The following is a 23,128-nucleotide window of genomic DNA, read 5'->3' on the forward strand; positions in this document are numbered from 1 at the left end:
TGTTGTTTCTACAGTAGCCCATAACAGACAAACCATATTTGTGTTTGTCATAGCCATTGTAGTGGAAGGTGAGGTGAGGGATGCTCAGTTGGTTGCAATCTGCAACCTCAAGACAATATGCATCTCAAACCTACACACTAGATATTTCATATATATGCATAAAAGATGAGGCAGGCACAATGTAATTCATGCAGATTATTATGATAAAACCAACATGTTCTTACTCCCAACTCCTGCTTGGTCAGTGGCCTTGAGCTTCAAAGTATAACACTCTACTTACTCCTCTATGGGTAGTTGCAGTTGCACAACAAACATTTCATGCGTTTTGCCTTTTAGAACGTTGTGAAATGGTTGTAGTTTGGTTAGGGTACCCAACTACTTGGTTTGCCAGTTCAACCACATGGGTACGTGTCATGGCCTAAAGTTATATTTACATAAAATAATGTGGAGAAAGTTAATTTTGACACTTGGTCACACACGGAACACAAACCCCAGTCACTGGAGAGAAAGGTCTGATGTGTGAGCCATCGAATGATGCCTGAATGTGCGTACAGCCACTGACCAAGCTGCTGTATTTGATGCGTTGGGAGTTAGAGGGAGCATTATTAGGCATGAATGTACAGCAAAAAAACCCAAAAACAAATATATGGTCAAAGTAAATTAAACAAAATCAGAGAGATTAGTCTTACCATAGATGCCTGTGGATATACAAGGAAAGGCCTGAGGAGAGAGAAAGAAAAGGGAATACAAGTCAAGGCACATTCACATAGATTGGATAAATGGTCCGAAACAAAAGTAACTTTTATCAGTTGTAGTTTATTTTAATGCCCAATCACAGAGAGATAAAATCTCTTCTGTCCACGATGTTATATCCAATAAGCTTTTTTTGTCCTTTTCCTTTTATAGTTAAACACACATATTTAACAAGCAATGATAAAGACGACAGCAGAGCAATTAAAACATCAACTTAAAGTAAATATTGCATGACTACATTCATCTGCATTTAACTGTAGCCATCGTGGGCTGCCTACTGTTTACCTCTGTATGTTTGTTATTCGCCTCTACTTCCTCTCTTGCTTGCTCCCAAGAGGAGCAATTTACAGTATCCCTGCAATGCTAATGTAGAACTGTACTGTAAACCACACGCTAGCTCCAGTGCACACATTGCACAAAAACACACACAAACTTATTCACCATACTTTATTCTTGACTTCTAAAAACTGGCAAATTAATTTCTCTCCTAGACTTTCACACTCACACACATCAGATGGATCATCATGATCATGCTGCTGTGTTTAAGTGGCAATATTCCTTCATGTACTGTTGCACCAAGATCTCGACAGCACATTAGTACTCAACGTCCGTACTTTATGTCCATAACAGTCGGAGTTTGCATATGTTGCTTGAGGGCACGGTGGATTAGACTCATGTGAATTCATAGGTACATGTGGAGTCTTGCTGCTTTATAATCTGCAGCACATGAATAACCAAATGAGGTCAATTGATCCTGTCGCCTACAACCCAAACTTACACACAGAGCTCCTCTTCCACACAATGTTTATGTAACTTACCCAGCAACTGAGGTCGCCTCACATTATAAAGTTTGTTTCAGCTTCATACTTGTCTTTGATTTAGGGCATTTAGAAACAGTGACCCAACTGTGTCTCAATAACAACAAGGACATCACAGTGAGAGACTTTTCAGCGCATTTGATTGAAATAATGGGAAAGCTAAAAACAAAATCACAAAGTCATTGTTGCCACCTTTGGATCAATAGGAGGAATCAATAATAGCCCACCAGTCATTAAAGTGCGGAGACAAAACAAAAACAGACATGCAGAGAATCAGTATACATATTATGAAGCTAAAGAGCAAAAGCCTGCATATATTTATGGCTGTCTTTTCCAAAAAGATTATAAAAAGTAACCACCTTGTAATAGTTCTTGCTTTGTAGCACTTTGCAGCAGACAGATTATTCAAGCATGGCTTTATAGCTGAAAATAGTTTCATTACTCTTTACTTCTGCGAGCAAATATATTATGATACATAGGCAATGTTGTAAGCTTCCCCATTTCACATTCATCTTTTTAAGTATATTAATAAACAGTAAAGAGAAAGGATTTTTTTCAAAGGTCCCATTTGTCCTCAGAAGCAGCTGAATGTGTGCTTTTAGTTCCTGCATTCATCAAAAGGCGTGGCCACAACATTAATATAATAAGGTGACAAATGAAAAAAAAAAGGGAAAACATTTCCACTAGCTGCTCACCACTGGATGAATATAGAACAACAAAACGCTACAGAGATTCATCAGAGAATAACACCCATACATCAAATTCTCCCTGTGCCAAAACTAAAACCCAACAGTTTGTTTTGCCACACTGACCCTGTCAAGTTGTATTTCGAAACATGCTCTGTCTGGCAGCCGTGCCAAGATCATTTCATTTTAGAACTAAAGCACAATTAATAGATCTGAAACAGAAAGATGGCAGATAAATGTCTGCTCGTATTTTGGATTGCAAAAACAAGTGGTCAGGGTTCTAATCTTCAAAGACTTTTCAACTGAGAGAGGAAATTAACATAATTCACAAATTAAGCAAACAATTGATTAAAAAGACTTGTTTTTCCCCAAAGCATCACTCACACTTTGAAATGCAGTGGTTGGTTTGTCCTTGCTTTAAGCGAAGAGGAATGAGTCTCTGTTTCTCTGTATTCTTATTTACCAGTTCTCAGGTTCCGCCTGTCAAGGTGAATCTTTCTTCTGTGGGCTGATTTAAATCTTTTTACCGAAGCGTTGACCTTTCCAGATGACTGTCTGGGTCTGACACAAACCTCAGATGATGAAGCGTAGAAAAGCATGGCCATTTTTAGTCCTGTACCAACCTCTGCCCATGGCACACACAGAGGCATATTAAAACTGAGGACACCAAACCGGTCAAATATCCAAAACAGACCATGAAGAAACCCAAATTGGTGTACAAATTGGATGTCAGATTTTAATAAATATGTATTCAAAATACTCTCAAAGATGTTGAAACAATTGCTCAGATAAAACACTTTATACAGATGTTCTTATTATCAGCTTGCTGGCAGCATCTTGGAAGCAAGTGAATATCTCAATACTTTCAGCTGCACCATATTTAATTATGCAAGTTTTACTTTTGGTAAAAGTCAATACAAACAGGAATCCAGACTTACTTCTGCAGAAGGAATCTATTTGAAGCTGTGTAATAAAAATGGGAAAGTAAAATAAATTCAATCTTAAGACAAGATGAGCATTCTTTCCTGTCTATGCCTCCAGCTGGTGTCTGCTGCCAAACTGATCCTGAGCCAGCAGCCTTGTTATCCTCTCTCAGCTGAAAGGCCGCGATGTCAGTCTCTTTAACTTGAACTTCTGCTCTGACGGCATCTAAACCTTAACACATCACAGGCTGTGGCGAAGACATGCCATCCGCATAATCAATTAAAATCTTTTTTATTAGTTCCCTGGCTGATGCATTAAAGGCGTATTGATCCTTGTGGCGTGAAAATGCATCGGGTAATCACTTAACGGGATGCTGTAAAGATCTGACACCTTTGTGGCGTATGCAGACGTCACTTACTTGTTTAAAGGACTGTTATTGCAAAAAGTGAAGAGAAGTATATATCTAATTAAACTGTAAAGCCTGAAGAGCATTTTGGCAGACACGTCTCCTTTTCATCTATAAATCAGTTGCACAGCAAGCAATAAATTACACTAAGGTGTTTACAAATCATAAATCTTACTGATAATCAATATCTGTAAATGCCAACATGCTCAATATTGTTCATAAGCTTCAAGTTTTGTTAAACTCGTTAAAAGCTTCAGCTGTTAAAGAACACTTTCCTTATGTTAATGTGAGCGAGTGGAAAACATCAGCGTCTGTTCACTGCAGTTGTACCTTCTTAATTGCAATTATTCTCACGCAGAGAGGATGAGTGGTGAGTCATCATACAACTTAAGCTTTACCCCCTTTTAAAGACAGAGCACAAAAGATTACCAGTGTCTTATAATCAGAGCAAAGTCTGTCTAAATATAATCAGGAAAATCTACTTCATGTACTGACTGTTATACCAACTTTTCTCCAGGAATCGAGTGATTGTCCTTTTTGTGTCAAGTTAGAAGCAAAATAGCTGATCTAAATAGTTGCTAATAAATTTTCTGTCAGTTGAGTACTTCATTAATCAAACAATCATCTTAATTTCTAAAGCAACTTGTAACTAAAGCTGTCAAATAACTGCAGTATAAACTATATTTCTCTCTGAAATGTAGCCAAGCATAAGTAGGAAGTGGCATGAAAAGAAAAATACCTCAACTTTGTACTCAAAAAAAAGGACTTGAGTAAATGTACTGAGTTACATGACCCCATTGCCTACAATTTGCAATAACACCCAAGGATAATAAGATGGGTAGAGTAGATATCTTAAGCAGCCACAGCATGCAGCACTGCAAGCGTAGCAAAGTGTAGCCTATTCTTCTATTCTTCCCCATCAACACTGGGCCACTGTAGAAGCTATTTTGATAGTTGTTAGCAGACATGCCTTCACACCTGCTTACATTGCATCAGGTCTAATGTTAATTAGGACAGTCAGCGGCATATGAGCAGTCATGACCTATGATTCCTGGTTTAGGTTATTATTTCAGTCTCCGGCTGCTCATTAGAAGTGAGTCAGCATGTTGGCCTGCACCCTGGCATGAGGCTGTGCCTGACATGTTGGCTTGTTGCTGATTTTCTTTGCTTAGGGAGTGTTCAGAAATTGGTCACCAGGGAAATTATTCTGTTGCCAGAGCTCCTCCCTAATCTATCATATCACTTTAAAGTGGAGCACCTTCCCTCTCAGCATCTCTGCACAGTTATTTGACTAACAGTGTTTTAAGAACAACACAGAGTGGCTACAGTGATTATCATTGGGGAAAATATCTTGTGCTCTATTAACGTTAATTATCATTCACATGTGTTTATAGTTATATTTACATAAGGGGTGGATTTGAACTTTTTAACCACAGCTTATTAAAACAATGATTCATTAACTTAAAAGTGTGTCTAGAGTTTTACAAAGACAGTGCTCATAAAACTAAGCCATTGTTATTCCACTGAGAGCATGATAGCCTGCAGCTTTCAGTCATTTGTTAAGCAGCAGGAAATGACACCGTGAAGATGGCTCAACCTGTGGCAAAATGTGCATGCCCTGCTGTAGCTGTCACCTTCCCATGCTGCAGGCGCTGCAGAGTAGCCACCAGCAGACAGGTAAAGGTAAGAAAGCCATGCATGGGCCCGGTGACTGCAGGATCCTGCCGGGGGAGCACCTCGTCTCGGCTGGCTGAGTAAATAGCACTGGACCCAGGGTGCTGCCCCCGTAGCTTGAAGCCTCCTAGCCTGTTTGCAGATGGAAGCTATGCTTATAAATCACAGCGGCAAGGGGAGACCTTGTGCAAATGCAACCACAAGTATGTTATTATTCACCACTGTTGTCACAGTGTGGGCTTACATCAGAGTATCAGAACATGAATCCAAGAGAATCCTCTTTGTTGACTGCTGTAATTCTTTAAGCATGTAGGTCATGCCCAGTCTCTCTGTCTGAATCAGCTACCTGCTGCTGCTGCTGCTGCGAGGAGCATGTCACGGTTACAGATCAGGATATTCAAATATGACACATTAACACCCTTTTGTTCTGCATAATACCCCACTCCATATTCTAATGTTAGCGCTGATTGTTCGAGTGTCATTATGCTAAATGGAGGATGGAGAAATGCGGAGGGTGAGAAACCTGGAACCTAATGGCCCGAGTCCCACCACTGCTTTTTATATCTGCTGTGATCAAGTGTAAGTATTATCACAATAATATCTGAGTGTCCATTTAGGAGTCAGCAGCACTGCCTGCTTTTACATGCAGGGAGTTACTTGCTGTGCACGATACTCTGGAAAACAACTCATCAAGGATAAACTGTTTGCATATACCGTTGTGATGGAGAATCTGTGTTGTCATGAATAAACCAGAACAGAGCATTCCTCTAGGGTCCTGCCAGCAATAAAATATGAAAATATGCCACCACCAAGTAAATCCTTTCCCTAAGCAGCAGTAGGTAGCATCTGATACGGAGGAAAGAAGTGACAAACCACACTACAGAAATTCTAGATAGTGCTTACCACAATGATTTTGTTGACACCAACATGTATCTATCGTGCTGTGCGAGTGTGACTCTGTAGCAGCTATGAAAACAAACACTGAAAGTTGAAAATGTTTCTGCCTCAGAGTATTTCATGATGAAATCTCAACCTGATCTTTTATTCTTACAGTCTGAGGTTGGTTTGGTTATTCCAATAGTGATATGAAGTTTAATATGAAGATTGAGGCAAGATTTCTTACTGTTAGTAAGGATGTGTGTAGTTTTTGCTTTAAAAAAAATAAAATGGTTATTTCCTCCCTGTTACCCACACTCTGTCTTTGCAGGTCTGTGCTTTGTGTGGCTCAGGAGGTAGAGCGTGTCATCCACTAATCGGAAGGTTCGATCCACAGCTGTGGCTGCATGGCGGCATGTCCTTGGACAAGATACTGAAACTCATTCCTCCTCATGAGCAGTTGAGCCCCCGGCACAGAAGCCTCAGAGTGTATGTGCGTGCCATGTGTTCCAGAGTACTGGAGAGTAGAAAAGTGCTAGACAAAGCAGTCCTTATACAGTGTATTTATTTTATAAACTACAGGTTGATGGCTGGATTTAAATAGTCAAAAATTTGAGTTTTTGCCTGACAAACTGTCACACTGATGGCAGGGAGCAAAAATACAAGATGGCCTGTATGAGCAATCAAACCAATGTCCGTTTTATGTATAGACTGATGATCGGACCCATAACTATAGCTTTAATGATGGAAGTCTAGGGACAGCTTCCGAGATGGAGCTCATTTTGCTCCTGAAAACCTAGTCGCCAGAATACAATGTCTCACTTTGTTGAAGTGGAAGGGATGCTGCTCAGGCTATAGACAGGGCTGCCATACAGACTAGATGAGTCTGAGCTGCGGCATTTGTAAGCATGACACCACTGGAAATGTTGAATAACAACCAGATTCCTTTCCAGTGGTTTTTGTGTTAACCAAAACTGGTAATTTTTAGTCTGGCCATCAATGCCTGAGTTTGTTGCGACAGAACAAGGTGTTTTGAAGGAGATCTTGAGACATTTCTAGCCGTGTTTGTGTTGACCAAAAGATGTATTTTAAACCAAAGTAGATTTTTTGTGTCTAAACCTAACAAGAGTGTAAGCACAGCTGGGTGACAAAAGAGAAATCGAAAATTGAACCTAAACAAACAGCATGAAATAACTTACAGCTTGAAGTTATCAGTGGTTTTGCAGAAACTTACTCAGTTTATCATATTCAACCGTATGAAGCCAAAAAAGTTCAACTGCCTGGGTGTAAAATGACCTGGATCGTAGCTCTGCGGACAGAGGCTTGAGTGGCCAACTGAGCGTGGGCACAAGAGACTTCTCCTGGCTGAGCGGCTAACTTCTGGTTTAGCCCTAACTTAAATAGGAAACAATTTGATGATGTGACTCTTCTCTAGGCTTTACAACTATTACTGGACTTAATGCTCAAAATCTGGTATTGCAGGGTTTGTGATGCTCAAAAAAGAGCAAAGGTTAGGTTCTGTTCCTGAGGGCCTACCAACAACCCTTGTGATCAAAGAAACCCCTGAGCCTTAGCCAAGGACTTTGTAGGACTCCAGGCATGAGTTAGTTGTGCATAACGGGGTCAAAAACACTCATAAGAGAGCTTAAGCTCTTTAGCTCTTCCACTTCCACAGTGGGACAAGCTTGTCCTGGCTGATCACAGGGTCAGAAACCGGGACTGAACCAAAGACAGATACAATAACTGGACTCTCTTCCACCATAATGAAACTGCTGGTGTTCTATGATTGCATTTATCAGACTTAGTCACACTCAACCCTGATCCCATCTGCACATGCCATGGATGCAGTGTTGCAGGGGGGAGAAAGACCGGACGTGGCATGTCCGTCAGTCACACACATGACAGAGGTGAGATTAATGGGCAAAAAGAGGTGTAAATGCTGCAGCCTGTGGATAGGGCAGAGCAGTGGAGCAAATACAGGCAGATACCAAACTGATGGCTGCTTGAGTCACTGGTCCATGACCAGCTGTATGGTTGATCAAGCACAGTTCACCCTGAAGCCCAAAGCAACAGTGCACAGGTACACTGAGAAGCTTTTTTTAAAAAAATACAATATGGTAATTATATTGGGAAATAGACAGCTACTTTAAACATGAAAAAAGATAAAGTATAGGGAAAACTTGACTACTTTCTTTCTCTCTATATATATGTGTGTGTGTGTGTGTATGTATCTATAACATATATATATATATATCTTATTTTGAACCACTGAATTAAAAATTATTGCCCAGTTCTGGGAGGAAATCATTCTATATTATTATTATTCATACATCCGTGATTTCCCACAGACGTGTGCTCATGACACTGATTCCCTCAGTGTTAAAGAGAAAGCATTTAGAGCGGCATAAAAACGATACTCCTCTGAACTGAGGGCACATGCAACCAGACATGCTCATATTTATGTATGAGGACTCCCGCTCAGTATCAGCTGAAATTATATCACTGACCACTGAGCACGAGAGAGGCAAAGACAAAAGAAAGGAATTCATATCGGTGAGACAAACTGGCTGACCTCGACGTGACCAGCATGTGATTGACAGAATTCAAATGAGTAGGCGAGGAACATGTCAGGTAAACTCAATAGCAAAATCTATTCTTACTACTCCACTGCACCAGTAGTCTATACAGCTGTAGGCACACTTCTTGTCAGATATGTTTTTGTTTTTTAAAATACAACTTATTGATTAGATTAGTATGCTTTTGGCAGACGACATCTAAGACTTGTCTGCAGGCTGTGGAGTGGAAAGAGCCTCAGATTGACAGCTGAGGTAATAGAACTGTGGCTTTATTGTCTGAGGAGGAATCATAGTGATATACAGTCAAATTTAAATAATAGTGGCCAGGGCCTTTATTTACTCCAACTGAACGGACAAACAGGACTTTATTCTGAGATGGGTTGTTATTAGATTCAGGCCTTTATATCTATTTCCACTGATTGTGATCATGTTTTGGTGAGAAGCCAGCAGGGGTTTTGCTGTAAAGGGTAACCCACCAATTTATTGTTTGATCAAGAACAATATTGTTGACTAAGCTGTTATGCTGATGATGCTGAAAAATTTTATAGTATCCGGAATTTATGACCTGAACCGTTAGGACAGGTCATTTCTTCTCTTTTGTTTAATTGGTGACCAAGCCTCGCTTGTTCCAGCAGACCAAAGCCTCAGCTATTTGATCAGCTTTTATTTCACAATTTATAGTATCCAACATCCGCTTCCTTTAAAGCCTTGAACTTTACTTTGATTAAGATCTTCACCCTGACATGATTATAAAGATGTCATGAATGTTTTTATTGTATTTATCACAAGAGCTGTGACATTATAAACTATATGAGGCATTCTGATTGATGGAGGCAAAGAAAGGAAAATGTATCTGTGGTAATTCTGAGCTAAATGTTTGATTGGAATATTTTTTAACCTCAACAGAAGACATCATCCAATATGCCTCAGGGTCAGTAAAGCCTCTGATTATTCCAATGAGTGCTAAAGGAATGTAGATCATTCATGCATGATGTGTAGCATTCAAAGTAATTTGCATTTTGGAGGCCTAAATTACAGGTGGGCATAAAGAGAATGATCAAAGCGCGGAAAACGAGGATTCTGTCTGTATCCATCAAACCACAAAGTGAGAAAGCCTCTGAAATGCTAAAGATAAAATGGAGCAAAAGAGACAAGCCAAGCCCTACATCCCTCCGCTGACGATGAAACCAGGGCGAATACAGATTCTCAAATATCCGCACCCCATGTCAAACTGTCTCAGAAGAGATTAGCAGCATATGGAGCTGGGAGGTGAGAATTCTCAGTAATCCTAAAATATAGCTCGCGATTTGTACCACAAGAGCAGATGATTCCCAAGTGGTTGATCTAAATGAATAGTAAAATAATAATTAGGGGGCATTTTTTCCTGAGACATTTCTTTAATTTCCATTAATAAATCAACTTCAACAGCACATTTAATCAGAGAAGGGAAAAAAGGGGGTTCTGCTCTTGCAATGTGAAAGCCAGCCTATGGTACCCTTCCATCATAAGGCTACTAATTAAACATTTTTCCTTTCAAGGCGTCCTTCAACATTTCAAAAGCACCATATCAAAGGGGCTTCAAAGTCAAAACCCCTTTCTGAATTTTGAGGTGACAGAATGGCATACATATGAAGACAAGTGACTTGCTGCACGGCCCCTGTCTTTGTGGAAGGACCAGTGTGAGACTAAAATCAGAACTGCTGCCTATTGCATACCAATGACTGCCAACGGAAACCTGAAAAATAAAGGCCGGGCTTTAATCAGGCTGGATTCACTGACGAAAGTCTTGGTAGCATCCCCAAATTGGCCAGAGTGGTTTGAACCAAACTACTGAGCACTGCCCTGCATTATTTATAGCATTAAAGGTTTATTGGTGAGCTCCTATGTGGTTAGGGGTTTGCAAGTGTTTTGGCACTACATGCGGTGGGCGAAGAGCTATTGTGCAGAGGTTATAGAGGAGTTAGTCTAACGAGATAGAACAGGGAAAAGGCAGTACAGTCGCATGTGATCGGCAGGGTGGCTACAATAATATGGTTGATGTGAAAAGAGAGATTATTCTTAGCTGCAGCTCGACATGTCACCCAGAATAAAGGACATGCTCAAATCCCTATAGATATTAACTGGCAACATAGATTTCCTACTGATAATGTTTTTCTTTTTTTATATGAAAATGATCTTCAGGAATTATGCAATGTTGCAAATTTAACATAACAGCTAATGAAAACAACAATATCTTATATTTGTTGGACTGTTTTATTTTCAGTCTAATCGTATGAAATATAAAAGCTAAGTTAAATATTACCCAAGTGAATGTAAATGGGAGATCTGCAAAGAATCATAACAGATGATAAAATAGGCCATAACCACATTTCCCAGAGCACTGCACAGAAAATAAAAACTAACATTCGTTAAGAGACCCAACCTCATTAACTGCAAATCGAATTGAGCTCCCTGCGCTGGTGTAGCAGTGACCCTTTGGTAGCATGGTAAGTACATAATTATTATTGAATCATAGGAAAACATTTTCCAATTAGAAAAGTGAATGTTTGTCTTTTTCATGTGTACTGTAAGGCAAAACATACAGTATACTGCTGGGTTAGTCTGTTTCTTCTGATTTCTTCATCGGTCTCGTGCTTTAGGAATAATTACTCCAAGACTTGAAGCCTGGGATGTTTTTGTCAACTGGGAATTCAATGGACTTAATGAACTCTTTGTTAACGGAAGCCCAGGGTGCTCTGCGATTGTTTCCATCGCACTCAGTTCCGCAACACCGATGATAGCTCGTCCCACTTGCACAACTCCGGTGATACATATGAACCCCTGTGACGCGACGTTGTGGGGGAATAAAAGGCAGGCTGCAGCATGTTTATGAGCCAACTTGGACTGAGGTGAGATGAACGGGTAAGAGAAAAAAGTAGTGCAGCTATTGTGGGCAGACAGATAACCCTGGATAACTGGATGGCTTTTTTTTTCTGCTGAAGGCTAGCTATTTCCCTCAGCTATCAGCGTTTGTACTACTGCAGGCTAAACTTGTGACTGATCGGTCGCTGTAGAGGGATGAAATTGAATTTGATCTTATGTAATGCTCAACAAGTCAGCAAATAATCCCAAAATGTCCACAAACTGCTTTAAAGTTTAAATAAATTGTTCTATAGATCATAGTGTGTAAAACACTGCAGGGCTTTAGGTTGCAAAGCAAATTAAAAAACAAAACAAACAAACAAAAAAAACCCACCAGGGAATGGCAATAATACTGTCTTATGTGTAAAATCTAACAACATTACAATCTACAACATTAGGACATTTATGATCTTATTTCACACCTACTTGCTTTCTTCTTTGTGTATGTAGATTCCAGTGACACATAGCATAAATATGTGCAGTTCAGTAATCCACATGTTTTGATTCAGAGTATAAAAGCCTGGTTATCCATGTTGTCTGTGGGCAGACGCAGCCCTGGCAGAGCACTTTCTTTTTAAAGCTCCTCACAACGTAAAGCCATAAATCTGAGCTCGCCCAGAGGTAAGAGCAACCAACACTAATTAACGGTAGCGGGATGAGAGGTCAAGGCCTGTGTCGTATTAGCGTGAGAAAACACCATTTTTCAATTTACAGTGTATAGTGGTCTGCTGCGCGTTAAGTAATACAGATTTAAGCTTAGAGGACCATGGGCATGAATGCAAATATATTTACTGTACACACAATAATGCGTGTTTCTGACCTCGCTTTATTCCAGCTGTATGCACACAAGGGCTTTTAAAATGGGATGACTGAATTGTCTTTATAGTAGTGACACATTAGATATGATGACTGCCTCAGGGAATGTCCACAAAGCAAGAGCGCTGATCCAAAGTAAAGCTCAAATTAGGCACACTGCACAGAATCGGTTTTCAATGAATATGTCTAGCCCCTTAAAAGGACTTTGGTCCAAGGACATAGTAAGCTCTGAGGAGGTCAGCCCTCCCTCTGTGCAGACCTGTGGGCCATTCTCTTACACTTTGATCTGAGCTCTGATGATGGTGTGGCAGGAACAGACTCAGGAGTGGAGGGATTAGGGACAGGAGGGACGCGGGGAGTGACAGCTTCCTTTGTATTCGTTTTATCCTCATTTCGGGCATAACGGTAGACAGCATGCAAACCAGTGGCTTCTCTGAGGTGTTTCTTTCGTTGAGTGTAAAATCCTCAACTCTTAAAAGAGAGATCAAAGGCGACGCAGGCTCATTGATATCTGTATAATGGCTCACTTAAAAGAACAGGCATTTTGCTGAGATGGCCGCTCGGTTCACACCGCGAGCTATTAGTCATGCTGTCGGCTCATTTCCATATGTGTTTTATTGTCTCATGGGCAAAGGCTACTGAACCTACTCGCATTTATTGCAGTCATGGTAGATCTAATGATATTCAAACCTACGGCGAAAACAAAAGGGCCTTGCATCTCTTTGCCTCCATATGAAGAGGTTCTTGAAAGGTAACAACGTGAATGCTCATTTCAGGTCTGTTCGCCTTTCTTTGATGATCTTTTAGCCTCGCTTGTCTGGAACCATATGAAGCTACATAAAGGCACAGCTGCCAAAGAAATCAGAATAAGTACAGACCGAAGATGAATAAAGTAGTTCAGACATACTTTATGAGCAGTGATATTGAAGGTCACAAAAACAAATACTTCTATAAAAACAATGCTTGTTTCTTTTGCTGCTCCTCAGCAACTTTGAAGCCATTTATGAAAAATAATGTTTTGATTGCACACTGTCAGTTTGAAGTGGCTGATTGGACAGTGTTTGAGAATTACTGTTGCATATGGTACTGGCTACCAAGGCATAAGCAGTGCAGGCTCTGCCTTTATTCATGTCAACTTGATCTTTTGCTCTCAGGAATAGTTGTGGTATGAAAAGGAGCTGCTAAAATCAGTTCCATAGTGACTGTTGTATATATAAAATGTTTACATAGAACAAGAGTAATGTGGTTATTCCTAACCATGTAAACAATATTAGATATTACAATTTTGCTATCCTTCACGATTAGAGGGGAATGACAGTCACAATTTTCATTTTCATTGAAAAACCTATTCAAATCTTGATAATGAAATTTGTTGGGGTCTTTACCAAACAAACATGTTTTCTTTTATCTGGAGAACAAGAATCGTAAGGCGGGACAACTCCAGGACACTTCAGTCAGTGGGCCAGGATAGAAAGGTACGCAGTAGTCTTTGGTGTACGGCAAGTTCTTCCTTGCATACTGTCACTTCTAACAACCTGCCGGGAATCTTTTTTGCCCTCTTTGCATCACGCATGCCCAAGGGGACCGAAGCGCAGCCCACTTCCTCTCAGTGCCCATGATAACCAAGGGCTTTTCAGACAGAGTGTGAGGCGCCCTAGAGCGGAGCTCCGAGGCCGACTTCCAATCCGCAGTGATCATTTCAGTGTCTGTACTATTTAATGTGCCACAAGTGGATAAGGCAAGAACATACAGTGATAATCTGTAAGAAACAGTGTCATTGCTGTATAGGATTGTGTTTTTACATAGGCCCTTCACAGAGATGAGCACACTCTGAAGCCCCTCCTCGCAGCCCATGCAAGTCCATTTAACTTCAGTGTTGCAGAAGAATCAACACACTGCTTATTCAGGAACACATAAAAGGCTATATGAAATAAATCCATTAGGTTACAAGAGATATAATAAATTGGCTAGAGAACTGACAAGAGAACTGACAAGAGGAATGTGCTTCCGCCAGGCTAGTGAGTTCATCCGCTTACGTGTTTATATTTGAGTGCAGGTTTCATAAAAACTTGATAAGGTCTTAACCAGGTTTTAAAAAGAATCCAATTTTCTTTGCGTTATGTAGCTTAAGAAACTTGCATCAACCCATAAAGGAAAATTCAAAATCCAAAAATGGAGATACATGGGTTTTCAAAGGATAACAAACAAATGTGTGTTACCGAGATATAGAGCTAGTAATGCACTACAATAACAGGGTACTCGTGAAATTACAGAGAAATGCACAGCTGCTCCCATAAGAGAGGGGGTGGTCCTTCATTTGCTTATTAAGGCTGCAGTTTTTATGATTATTGTTTGACTGTAGAATTACATTTTGTCTCAAGACACACTCAATTTCATTGGTTGTGGTATACACATTGAAACTTGTGGAACTACAGCATCACTATGGTGGCAGTGTTGCCCTTCTCACACCAGCTCCTAATCCACCCTGTTTGAGAAACAGGAGGACACAGGCCCCCGATGGTCACCGGATGTAAACACTGCACGAAGGTAATTACGATGGGATGAACTGCTGCGAGGATGCCCTCTGAGACCTAATCTCATCCCCTGTCCTCACATTTTCACTCAAGATGTACACACACCGAGCCCAGCAGCTGTCATCTGAACCTCATGGTCTCAACCTCAAGGGGAGAGTACATAATACACCTGCCTCGTCACGTAGCAAACTTCCCTTATTCATTGCAGGTACAGGGATATGAGGGATCAACAGATGTGAAAGTGGTTGCTGGAGTGCTCCCCAAGGCTTGTTGCCATCTTCAAGTAGTTCTGTCACTTGCACTCTACAGTGTAGGATATGGATATGAAGTATGAGGCTGTAAAAGCAGTGTTTTGAAACATTGGGGCGTCGGTGGATTTATTGAGTTTAAAGGCCTGCTGATGTATTGCCTGTACAAAGGGTACACCTTTAAATTCCAGAGGAGATTTATATCACCAAGTGTCCAGGCCTAATCAAAATCTCCCCTCAGACACTAGCTGGATACAAGTTAGACTCCTTTGTGCTACAGAAAAAACAAAAAAAAACATAAACTCATGCATACATTCCTATACATTCATCATGAGGAGGGGTCTGCTGTGTGAGCACATGAGGCTGTGGTCATCATTAAGGTGCTTAATAGACCATGTCGTCTGTAGGACCTGACAGGCAAGCTGGGCAGACTGGAGGAAGCTGGGAGAGGGTCACCTTCATGTAGAGACAGCTCTGTCACACTGGGGCCAAGAAGGGAGTCACTCTGCCACCCTGGCCTGGCCCAGACAATACATGTCTATGGCCAACCAAGCAGAACAACAAATTCCCCCGTCTCTTCCAGACTCCGAATTTTTTTTAAAAAATCAAGAAACGGACTCCTGGAGGATTTGATAGAAGTGGTACTTCCACTTTGTGAGCCAACCGTATAATCAGTCATCTAGATGCAAAATAATCATCACTCTTATGAATATGAAGGCTCACACTTACTTGAACACAATTTTGTGTTTTCCTTTATACATGTAACCACCCACTGCAGAGGAAGAACTGAGGCAGTAAATAAAAACCAAGAAGCTGGGGATATCGCCAAAACATGTAGGTGCTGTCTTTTATAATCATTTACTTTAACTCAAATAAAAAGGCATAAACCACAGAAAATGGCGGATAAAACAGAGTAAATATATACAGCAGAAGGAAAATAGAGCACACAGGGCCGTCTGCTGAATTCAGTGTATCAGAGTTTTTTTGTTTAAATGTAGTCAGATCCTAGAGCTGCATTGCAAAGTGGTGCTATCTTGGTCTGAACACAGGTGCGTCTCTAGATGAGGAGGGACCTGAAGCCCACCGACACCCCAAACGAAACAGAGGGGGCAATCCACTCAAGGTCACGGCGAATTGCGGGAGCAGTGGCAGTGGCACTGCAGACTGATTGGGCGTACAGGGAGCAGCTGGCTGAGAGGAAACAGGACGGTGACTGAGGGAATCACCAGGTGCCTTCTGTGAAATACAGCATCGTCCATTCAGCTCTTTCTATCTCCCATGCAGATCCCAAGTGCTGGTTTGAAGGGGACCTGTCATGAGCTGCTTTCCACTGGACTGATATCTGATTTCCATGCAAGATAACATGCGACTGTAGAGTATATCCTTCGGTCAGAAACTGGAGTTGTTTCTGTGATTTGATTTGAACTATATGGATTTGAACTTTTTTTCATAAATGGCCAGAGGATAATACAGCTAATTACAGTTTTCTAAAAGTGGAGTTCATCATGAATATTGATAAAGCATTAATTAGTTACTAAAAGTGGAAAACCATTTTCTCTGCACCAAATACATCACATGTTTTTAGAGCAAAAATGTACTGCATCATTTTAAGGGAATGAGAGTTCACATTCTACTACAATGAATTATGTAAGGAAACAATTCCGTCAGGAAATATATTTGCTTTCCAGAAAACAGAACATGCAAGAGCAGGCTATAGTATGTTTTTCTATCACATTTCTTTTTCAATAATGTCATGTGAAGACTAAACAGAGGCTGATCAGCATGTAGAGTGGATCATAATTATGCTTGGATAGGAGACAATCATGTAGGTCATCATTGTTATGCCTGATGGAGCTCTCTGCCAGAGACATACACATTTCCTTATGACTCAGCCTCCTTGTGGAAAAGCCAAGGACTCTTTCCAGACCTGGCTCAGGTAGGGAGCCAATAACCCCTTTCATTGGTAATCTCGAGTGGTGATGCTGCTGATGAAGCCAAAATGATCTGATGTGTATATTTGTGTCTAAGTCACTTCTCGCATCACTGACTAAGAAGTACTGTAAAGCGCTTGCTCTTTTTAATGACCTGTGTGTAGGAGTCAGTATTGTTGTGGAGGTCTTGGTCTCAAGACCACTTCCTGAAGAACTCATCACAAAATTGGCCACATTTTTAAGAGGACTCTGGAATTTGTTTCAAGAGCTGTCACGACCACAGCTGCATGGATATTACTGTGTTAAACAATTATTCGATACATGTTGTACTTCACGACTGTTTGAATTGGAAGACAAGAGTCCCCCAAATAACCTGATGATTGCACAAATAGTTGTACTGTGTTAGGTGGATGGTAAAACATGGAAAAGAAGTGTTCAATAAAGATGCTTGAGTTGATTTCAGCTCTTTAGTGTTGTATTTGTTGGTCGTTTATGGTTATTCGATCAAGATATTTCTCATGGTACACTTATACATGCACAAATACACAGAAGGCAATAAAAGAGGTGACTGAGGAGGAACCTGCATTTGTCTTCTGTGGGTGTTGTGTGAATGCAAAACTTTCAGATCGATTTGAGGAGAACCTATTGTTTGTACGTTCCGCATTTTATTGCAAGTGTCCATGCAGTAAGGGACTCACACACTTGGTCTCGGCTTGGTCTCAACGTCTCAAAGTCTTCGTCTCGTCTCTATACACTCTCATCCTGACCGCAGGTTTTGGTTGTCACACTCGGATTCAGAGGCTTCTACTGGTGAGGTTACAGATTGCAAACAACTGAAAACACTTATGACCTTTGGCACATATCTAAAAATGAGCATATGCACACTTATTTTGTAACATGTATTCCATCTCATGCTCTTTGCTCTCCTTTGAGGGGGCAAACACCTAAATGATAAATAGCCTCAGATTTTATACCATGCATATTGTCATTACCAGGGGTTTATAGATGTGACATTAGATATTAAGCGACATTTGGAGGTTGTCTGGCATTCCAAACTGTGTGAAAAAGTCAAATCATGTTCGCTCCGGCAGGCACTTCATTCAGCGTGCCGGCTGGTGACTAAACCTTTGGGCTTCCTAAATCCATCTGTATGTGAGATGAAAAAAGGCAGATGAAGGTACAGTAATAGCTGATTTAAATCTAAATCTGCTCTATGGTCCTGACAGTTGCGGCATCATTCATAAAAGGCCGTGTGACATTAACGATATCAAGGTCACTGGTTGACAATGAAAGAAATGTTTAATCTGCTAAATTACCCCATGAAATGATTACCTCTGTAGGCCTACTTCATAATGATTTAATGCTAACATGTCATATAATTTTTAATTAACTTGGAACAGGAGAGAATGTGAAAGGTGGGGGTGTAACTCAAGGACTAGCTGCACATTCACAATCGAGTGTCAGATAAATGCTTTTTGTATTACAAATGAAAAAATACAGAAACAATAATGAAATACATGGCCACAGACAAGTGGCCTCAATCTGGCACATTACAGATCATCCAGTAAATAAATGCTAAGTGCAGGGTGACCAACACTTTACTTTTCAAGTCTTATTTGCCAGTAAAACAATCTTGGTAAGTAAATTTGAATTTTCAGTCACAACACAACACAAACGCCGCTGCCAGTAGACGGAATAAAACATTTGCCAGGGCAGACAAATAAATCTTACACGTCTGTGGCAATCTCCAGCATGAAAGCAAGACAATCCCGCGGTGTAAGAGCTAATATATTTCTCTCATAAACCTGTGCAAGGTGCTGCATTGCCTCCTGAATTGCTGAGTAGGGCTAGATTGAGCCAGTTTAAAATTGTGAGTCAATCAGCTTGGGCCAGGCACTGCGCCTCAGCCCTCGTTAGCTGTGACCTTGGGAGATAATAATGGCACTAAACTGGGTGTATGTGTGGGGTAATAGTGCCGTGATTAAAGAATTATGTAGGAGTGCATAAACATTGGCGTGTCTGCCAATGCACACAATCACTCACCTGAGCCTGTGGGACAACTGCTGGGCTTTTGATAATAAATTGATGAGGGGGCAGGACTTCTAACTTGTGTACATTTGTGGATACAACTTCAGAATTTAGCGTTGAGTCTGCCCTGATGTGCTCATAAATATGCATAAGTATAGGCTGGTCGATTGGTCAAAATAACATGAACGGTTCCCAGTTTGCCGCCATCAAACCAAACAACGCTTATCATAAATATGTGCCAAGCAGATGGGGACTATTATAAATATTCATTTCTGACTTTATACGTATCCTGGATGTAGACATGCAGTTGTGCACTTCTGAACTACACAAAGAGTTACAAACATTCCCAAGGCTCCCAATAGCTGTCAGCTCTCTGCCTTATGCATTCTCTTTGATAAAACACACAGGAACGGATGCATTAACAAAACACAGGAAAGAGTTGTGCACAGTATGTTTTTTAAGGTTAGGAAAAGGCATGCTCTGAAAAATCTGAGGAGAACCTGCAGTGAATAACTGTAAATAATCTCAGAGCGGAGACAACATTGAGCGGTGTGACATTAGAATTCAAGACCCAGTTTGTGTTCGAAAAGAAATAACTCGGAAAAGAAAGAAAGAACAAAAAAACAGAAGCAAAATAAGTTAGATAGAACAAAGTGTCGACTCCAACTTCTTAAATGCAAAATGATACAACAAAATGTTACCTTGTCATTTAAGATAACAAATAACTCTCCCAATGCTAACGATGTGTCATTAATGAACCACAGAATTCAAAGATGTGTATCATTCTCCATTAATGTCTACTGCAGACAATTTTTATAACTGTATAAAAGCAATACCAACCTTCCATTAATGTGAAAGGAGCACCGTGCAATTATGAACTGCGAACACAGCTTCATTCTCTTGCATGTCTATTTCATAAACAAAACATGAGGCGAAAATAGCAACTTAAGAAAGGGTGAAACAGCATGCCCTTAAGCGGCAGCCTGACAATCTAGTGATGTGTATGTTGAAGACTTTCAATGTAATATAATCAGATGTAGTTTCATGTTTTGTTCCATGCTCAAAATAGTTTCTTCTGCAGCTTTGCAGCAGTGTAAAAGCTTCACATAATTAATTCCTCAATGATATTCCTCTCTATCTGAGATGTCATCTGATTTTGTTTCCCTTGAAAATATTTCATGTGTACGGCTAGAGTGAGCGAGATCCTGTCCCGTGTGCCAGCCCACCACAGAGAGACCTTGTACTTCGACCAAACACATCTGTAAGACCGGCGACTATGATTGAAGGATAATTGGGTGCAAGCTTGTTGAAATGGAACCCTGTGATAGACCAGGAAATTCCAGTTTCATGGACATGGCCCTGGCAAGGTCGACACTGGGTTCAACACCTGCTTCATAAAAGTCACAAATGAAAGACTGCGAGAAAGAGCTTTGAGGCCAAGCGACTCTATTCAGCGCTGGTGTAAATTAAGGACTGGTGGAGCCCCTAACCCGATTTGCGCTGATACATTTGCAATGACTGCTTGGATTATCACGATTTGTCGTTCTTGATACATAAACCATCCCAGGAACTTTATTTCCTGATCCGGAGTCATGTGAAATGTCTCGCCTTGTAACTTTAATTAAGTGCATTAAGTGCATGCACAGATCCAGCACTCTCATTACTATTTGCTCAATAATAATAATAACAATAATATCCATCTTTGAGTGTTAAATTGAAAATGTTGCCATGCGTATCACAATTACAGCACAATGTCACCAAGTCACCAAGATTTGTGGACCAATTGGACTTGATGACTTTATGATTTGTTCATAGATGCAAAGGGTTTCCCTGGTTATTCATTTAAACACACTGTTTGGATAGTCGGACACACTGGCAAAGACTCAGAGGGATCATGACCAAACACACCAGAGCAGCAAGAGGCATTACCTTTGGATGGTGCTGCATTTGTGATGAGATAACTGAGAGTGCGACAGCTCCGTCCGGTTTCACTGACACAAATGTAGCACAGGCGCTGTCGGCTGGACTGATACTGCATGGTAATTAACCATAATGATGTAAACAAGAACTCATTCCACAGAGGTCCGCCGCCAATGAACAGCAATCTGTTACAGTATCTGTGAGATTGCTGGGATTTAGTCAGTTGAGGAGTGCCTGTCAGGCTACGAGGGAGGCCTGCTTGGCATGTTACGTGTCCCACATCCTCCTCCCCTGCTCGGCTCCTGTGATCAAAGGAGAAGCCTTTATCGAGTGGTGGAGGAAATGTTTGATGACAGTAGTGTTTCAGACTCAAGCACAACTCTAAGCAGATGGGAGCTGCCAGAGGGAAAGGCAATCTTTCAGGTGTACAGAAAGGACTGCGTTATATTTGTTGAGATTTTGTATATGTTGGTTTAGTTGAGGATGCTTCAAAGCAAACGAGATGCCAGTGTCCATGTACCGTCTCTACTCGAGGTTTTCTCTTGTTAAAAAAAAACAATGTCAGTCAAAAGTAGCCCTCATCAGGCAAAAGACTTGAGACTTTCTTTGAAAATCAGCAGTGTTGAATATGACAACACTGCAGTTCATCTCAATGAGATGTTGCTAATCAGCTTTAACTACAGTGCTCTCAGCTTTTCTTCTGTTTGTATCCTCCAGAAGTCAAACCAGAGGTAAGAAAGGAGTCACTCGCTCCTGTTGTGAGGCAGAGATAAAGATAGACAGCAATGCTTTTTGTTCTCCTGTATTGCCCACATTCTTCAGGTATGTTTAATTAATACGAGCTTATTGTGGTGTTCTTGTCTCTTGGCAGGAAAGGCATCTGTTTAATCAACAACTTCCTGCGACAGTCACTCAGTTGGGTGCGAGCTGTCGCTTCTATTCTCAGATGGTACCACAGAGGGATATGAGCCTCATAGAAATTCAGGAGACCGTCTCCACGAGCACCTCACAGCCAGGTACAGCAGCAGAGAAAAACATGAAGTAAAACCAGCCTGAGTGCCGAGTCTGAGCCTTATACTGCTTGACTATGCTTTAGTGCTTAAATTATTTGAAGAGCCTTTATTATTGTCAGAGCGCATTAATCTAGGACGGCACTGCTGCCATTTCCCTCACAGAACATCTAGGTGGAGTAGCCTTTGTAGGAGACAGGGGTTCGTCCCTCCTGTGATTGCCATGGGCTTCCTGTGCTTGTAATCAAGACGCTAGCATGCTCACATCAGCTCACTCCGCATAGACACTCAGGAGATTACCTCTTCAATCCCCATCAACTGTGATTACCCCTCTTGAGATGTGTGGAAATGTCACATTTTACATATCCTAATATTTCACCTCACATAAAGTTGGGCAGTCTTCCCTGGAGTGAAAGGAATGTCAAGGGAAGATGATGTGACAGAGCTGTCTTCTTTACCCAGACCTGCAGCTCCTCCTGCTGTGGTTTGCCTCCTTCTGAATTAGGGCATTGGGGAAATTGGGGTTCCAATGGCCATTAACTTAGACTAGGTGGCAGACCACCACAACCACGATCAGTGTAATTGGCTCTAATTGGCCCAGTGTTGCCAATGATTCGGATCAGACAAATAGCAATGGCTAATTTAAATGGCGACGTGACCTTTTGGAAGCTTCAGTCTAATTAACCTTTGGAGATGCATGCAGGTACTGTATGTGGAAGTGGGCTGCGAGCAACGACTGGATGACTGGCCCTGAGAGGGCTGGGTTATAATCTCATGTTGTTGCTAATTGCCGATTTGCGCAAAACCTGTGAAATCCTTTGTGGCAAATAATGTAAAGGATTAAAACTAAACAACATATTGCCTAATTGATATTTTGTCCAACATGCTTACTTTTTATGATTTAAGACATATTCAACTGCATTAGAAGAAAAGTTATATCATTGTCTTCTCTCTCTTCTACAGTTTTAAGCCCTCTGACTCCTCTGTGACAGCCTGGGCTTTATTTTTGCATGCTGCATAGTGCAAT

At 40.9% G+C, this 23,128-nt stretch overlaps 1 protein-coding gene across 13 annotated transcripts in view; it reads right to left on the reverse strand.

The window, feature by feature from the left end:
• macrod2 (mono-ADP ribosylhydrolase 2) overlaps window positions 1-23,128 on the reverse strand; it is a 421,900-nt gene that overhangs the window by 103,448 nt on the left and 295,324 nt on the right. For all 13 annotated transcript variants that reach the window (XM_037122855.1, XM_037122864.1, XM_037122863.1 and 10 more), the window contains exon 7: window positions 690-720. In XM_037122855.1, the coding sequence (XP_036978750.1) occupies window positions 690-720 (31 nt within the window). The remainder of the gene's footprint in view (window positions 1-689; window positions 721-23,128) is intronic.

The sequence above is a fragment of the Acanthopagrus latus genome, chromosome 15 (genome assembly GCF_904848185.1).
Source record: "Acanthopagrus latus isolate v.2019 chromosome 15, fAcaLat1.1, whole genome shotgun sequence".
Lineage (NCBI taxonomy): Eukaryota > Metazoa > Chordata > Actinopteri > Spariformes > Sparidae > Acanthopagrus > Acanthopagrus latus.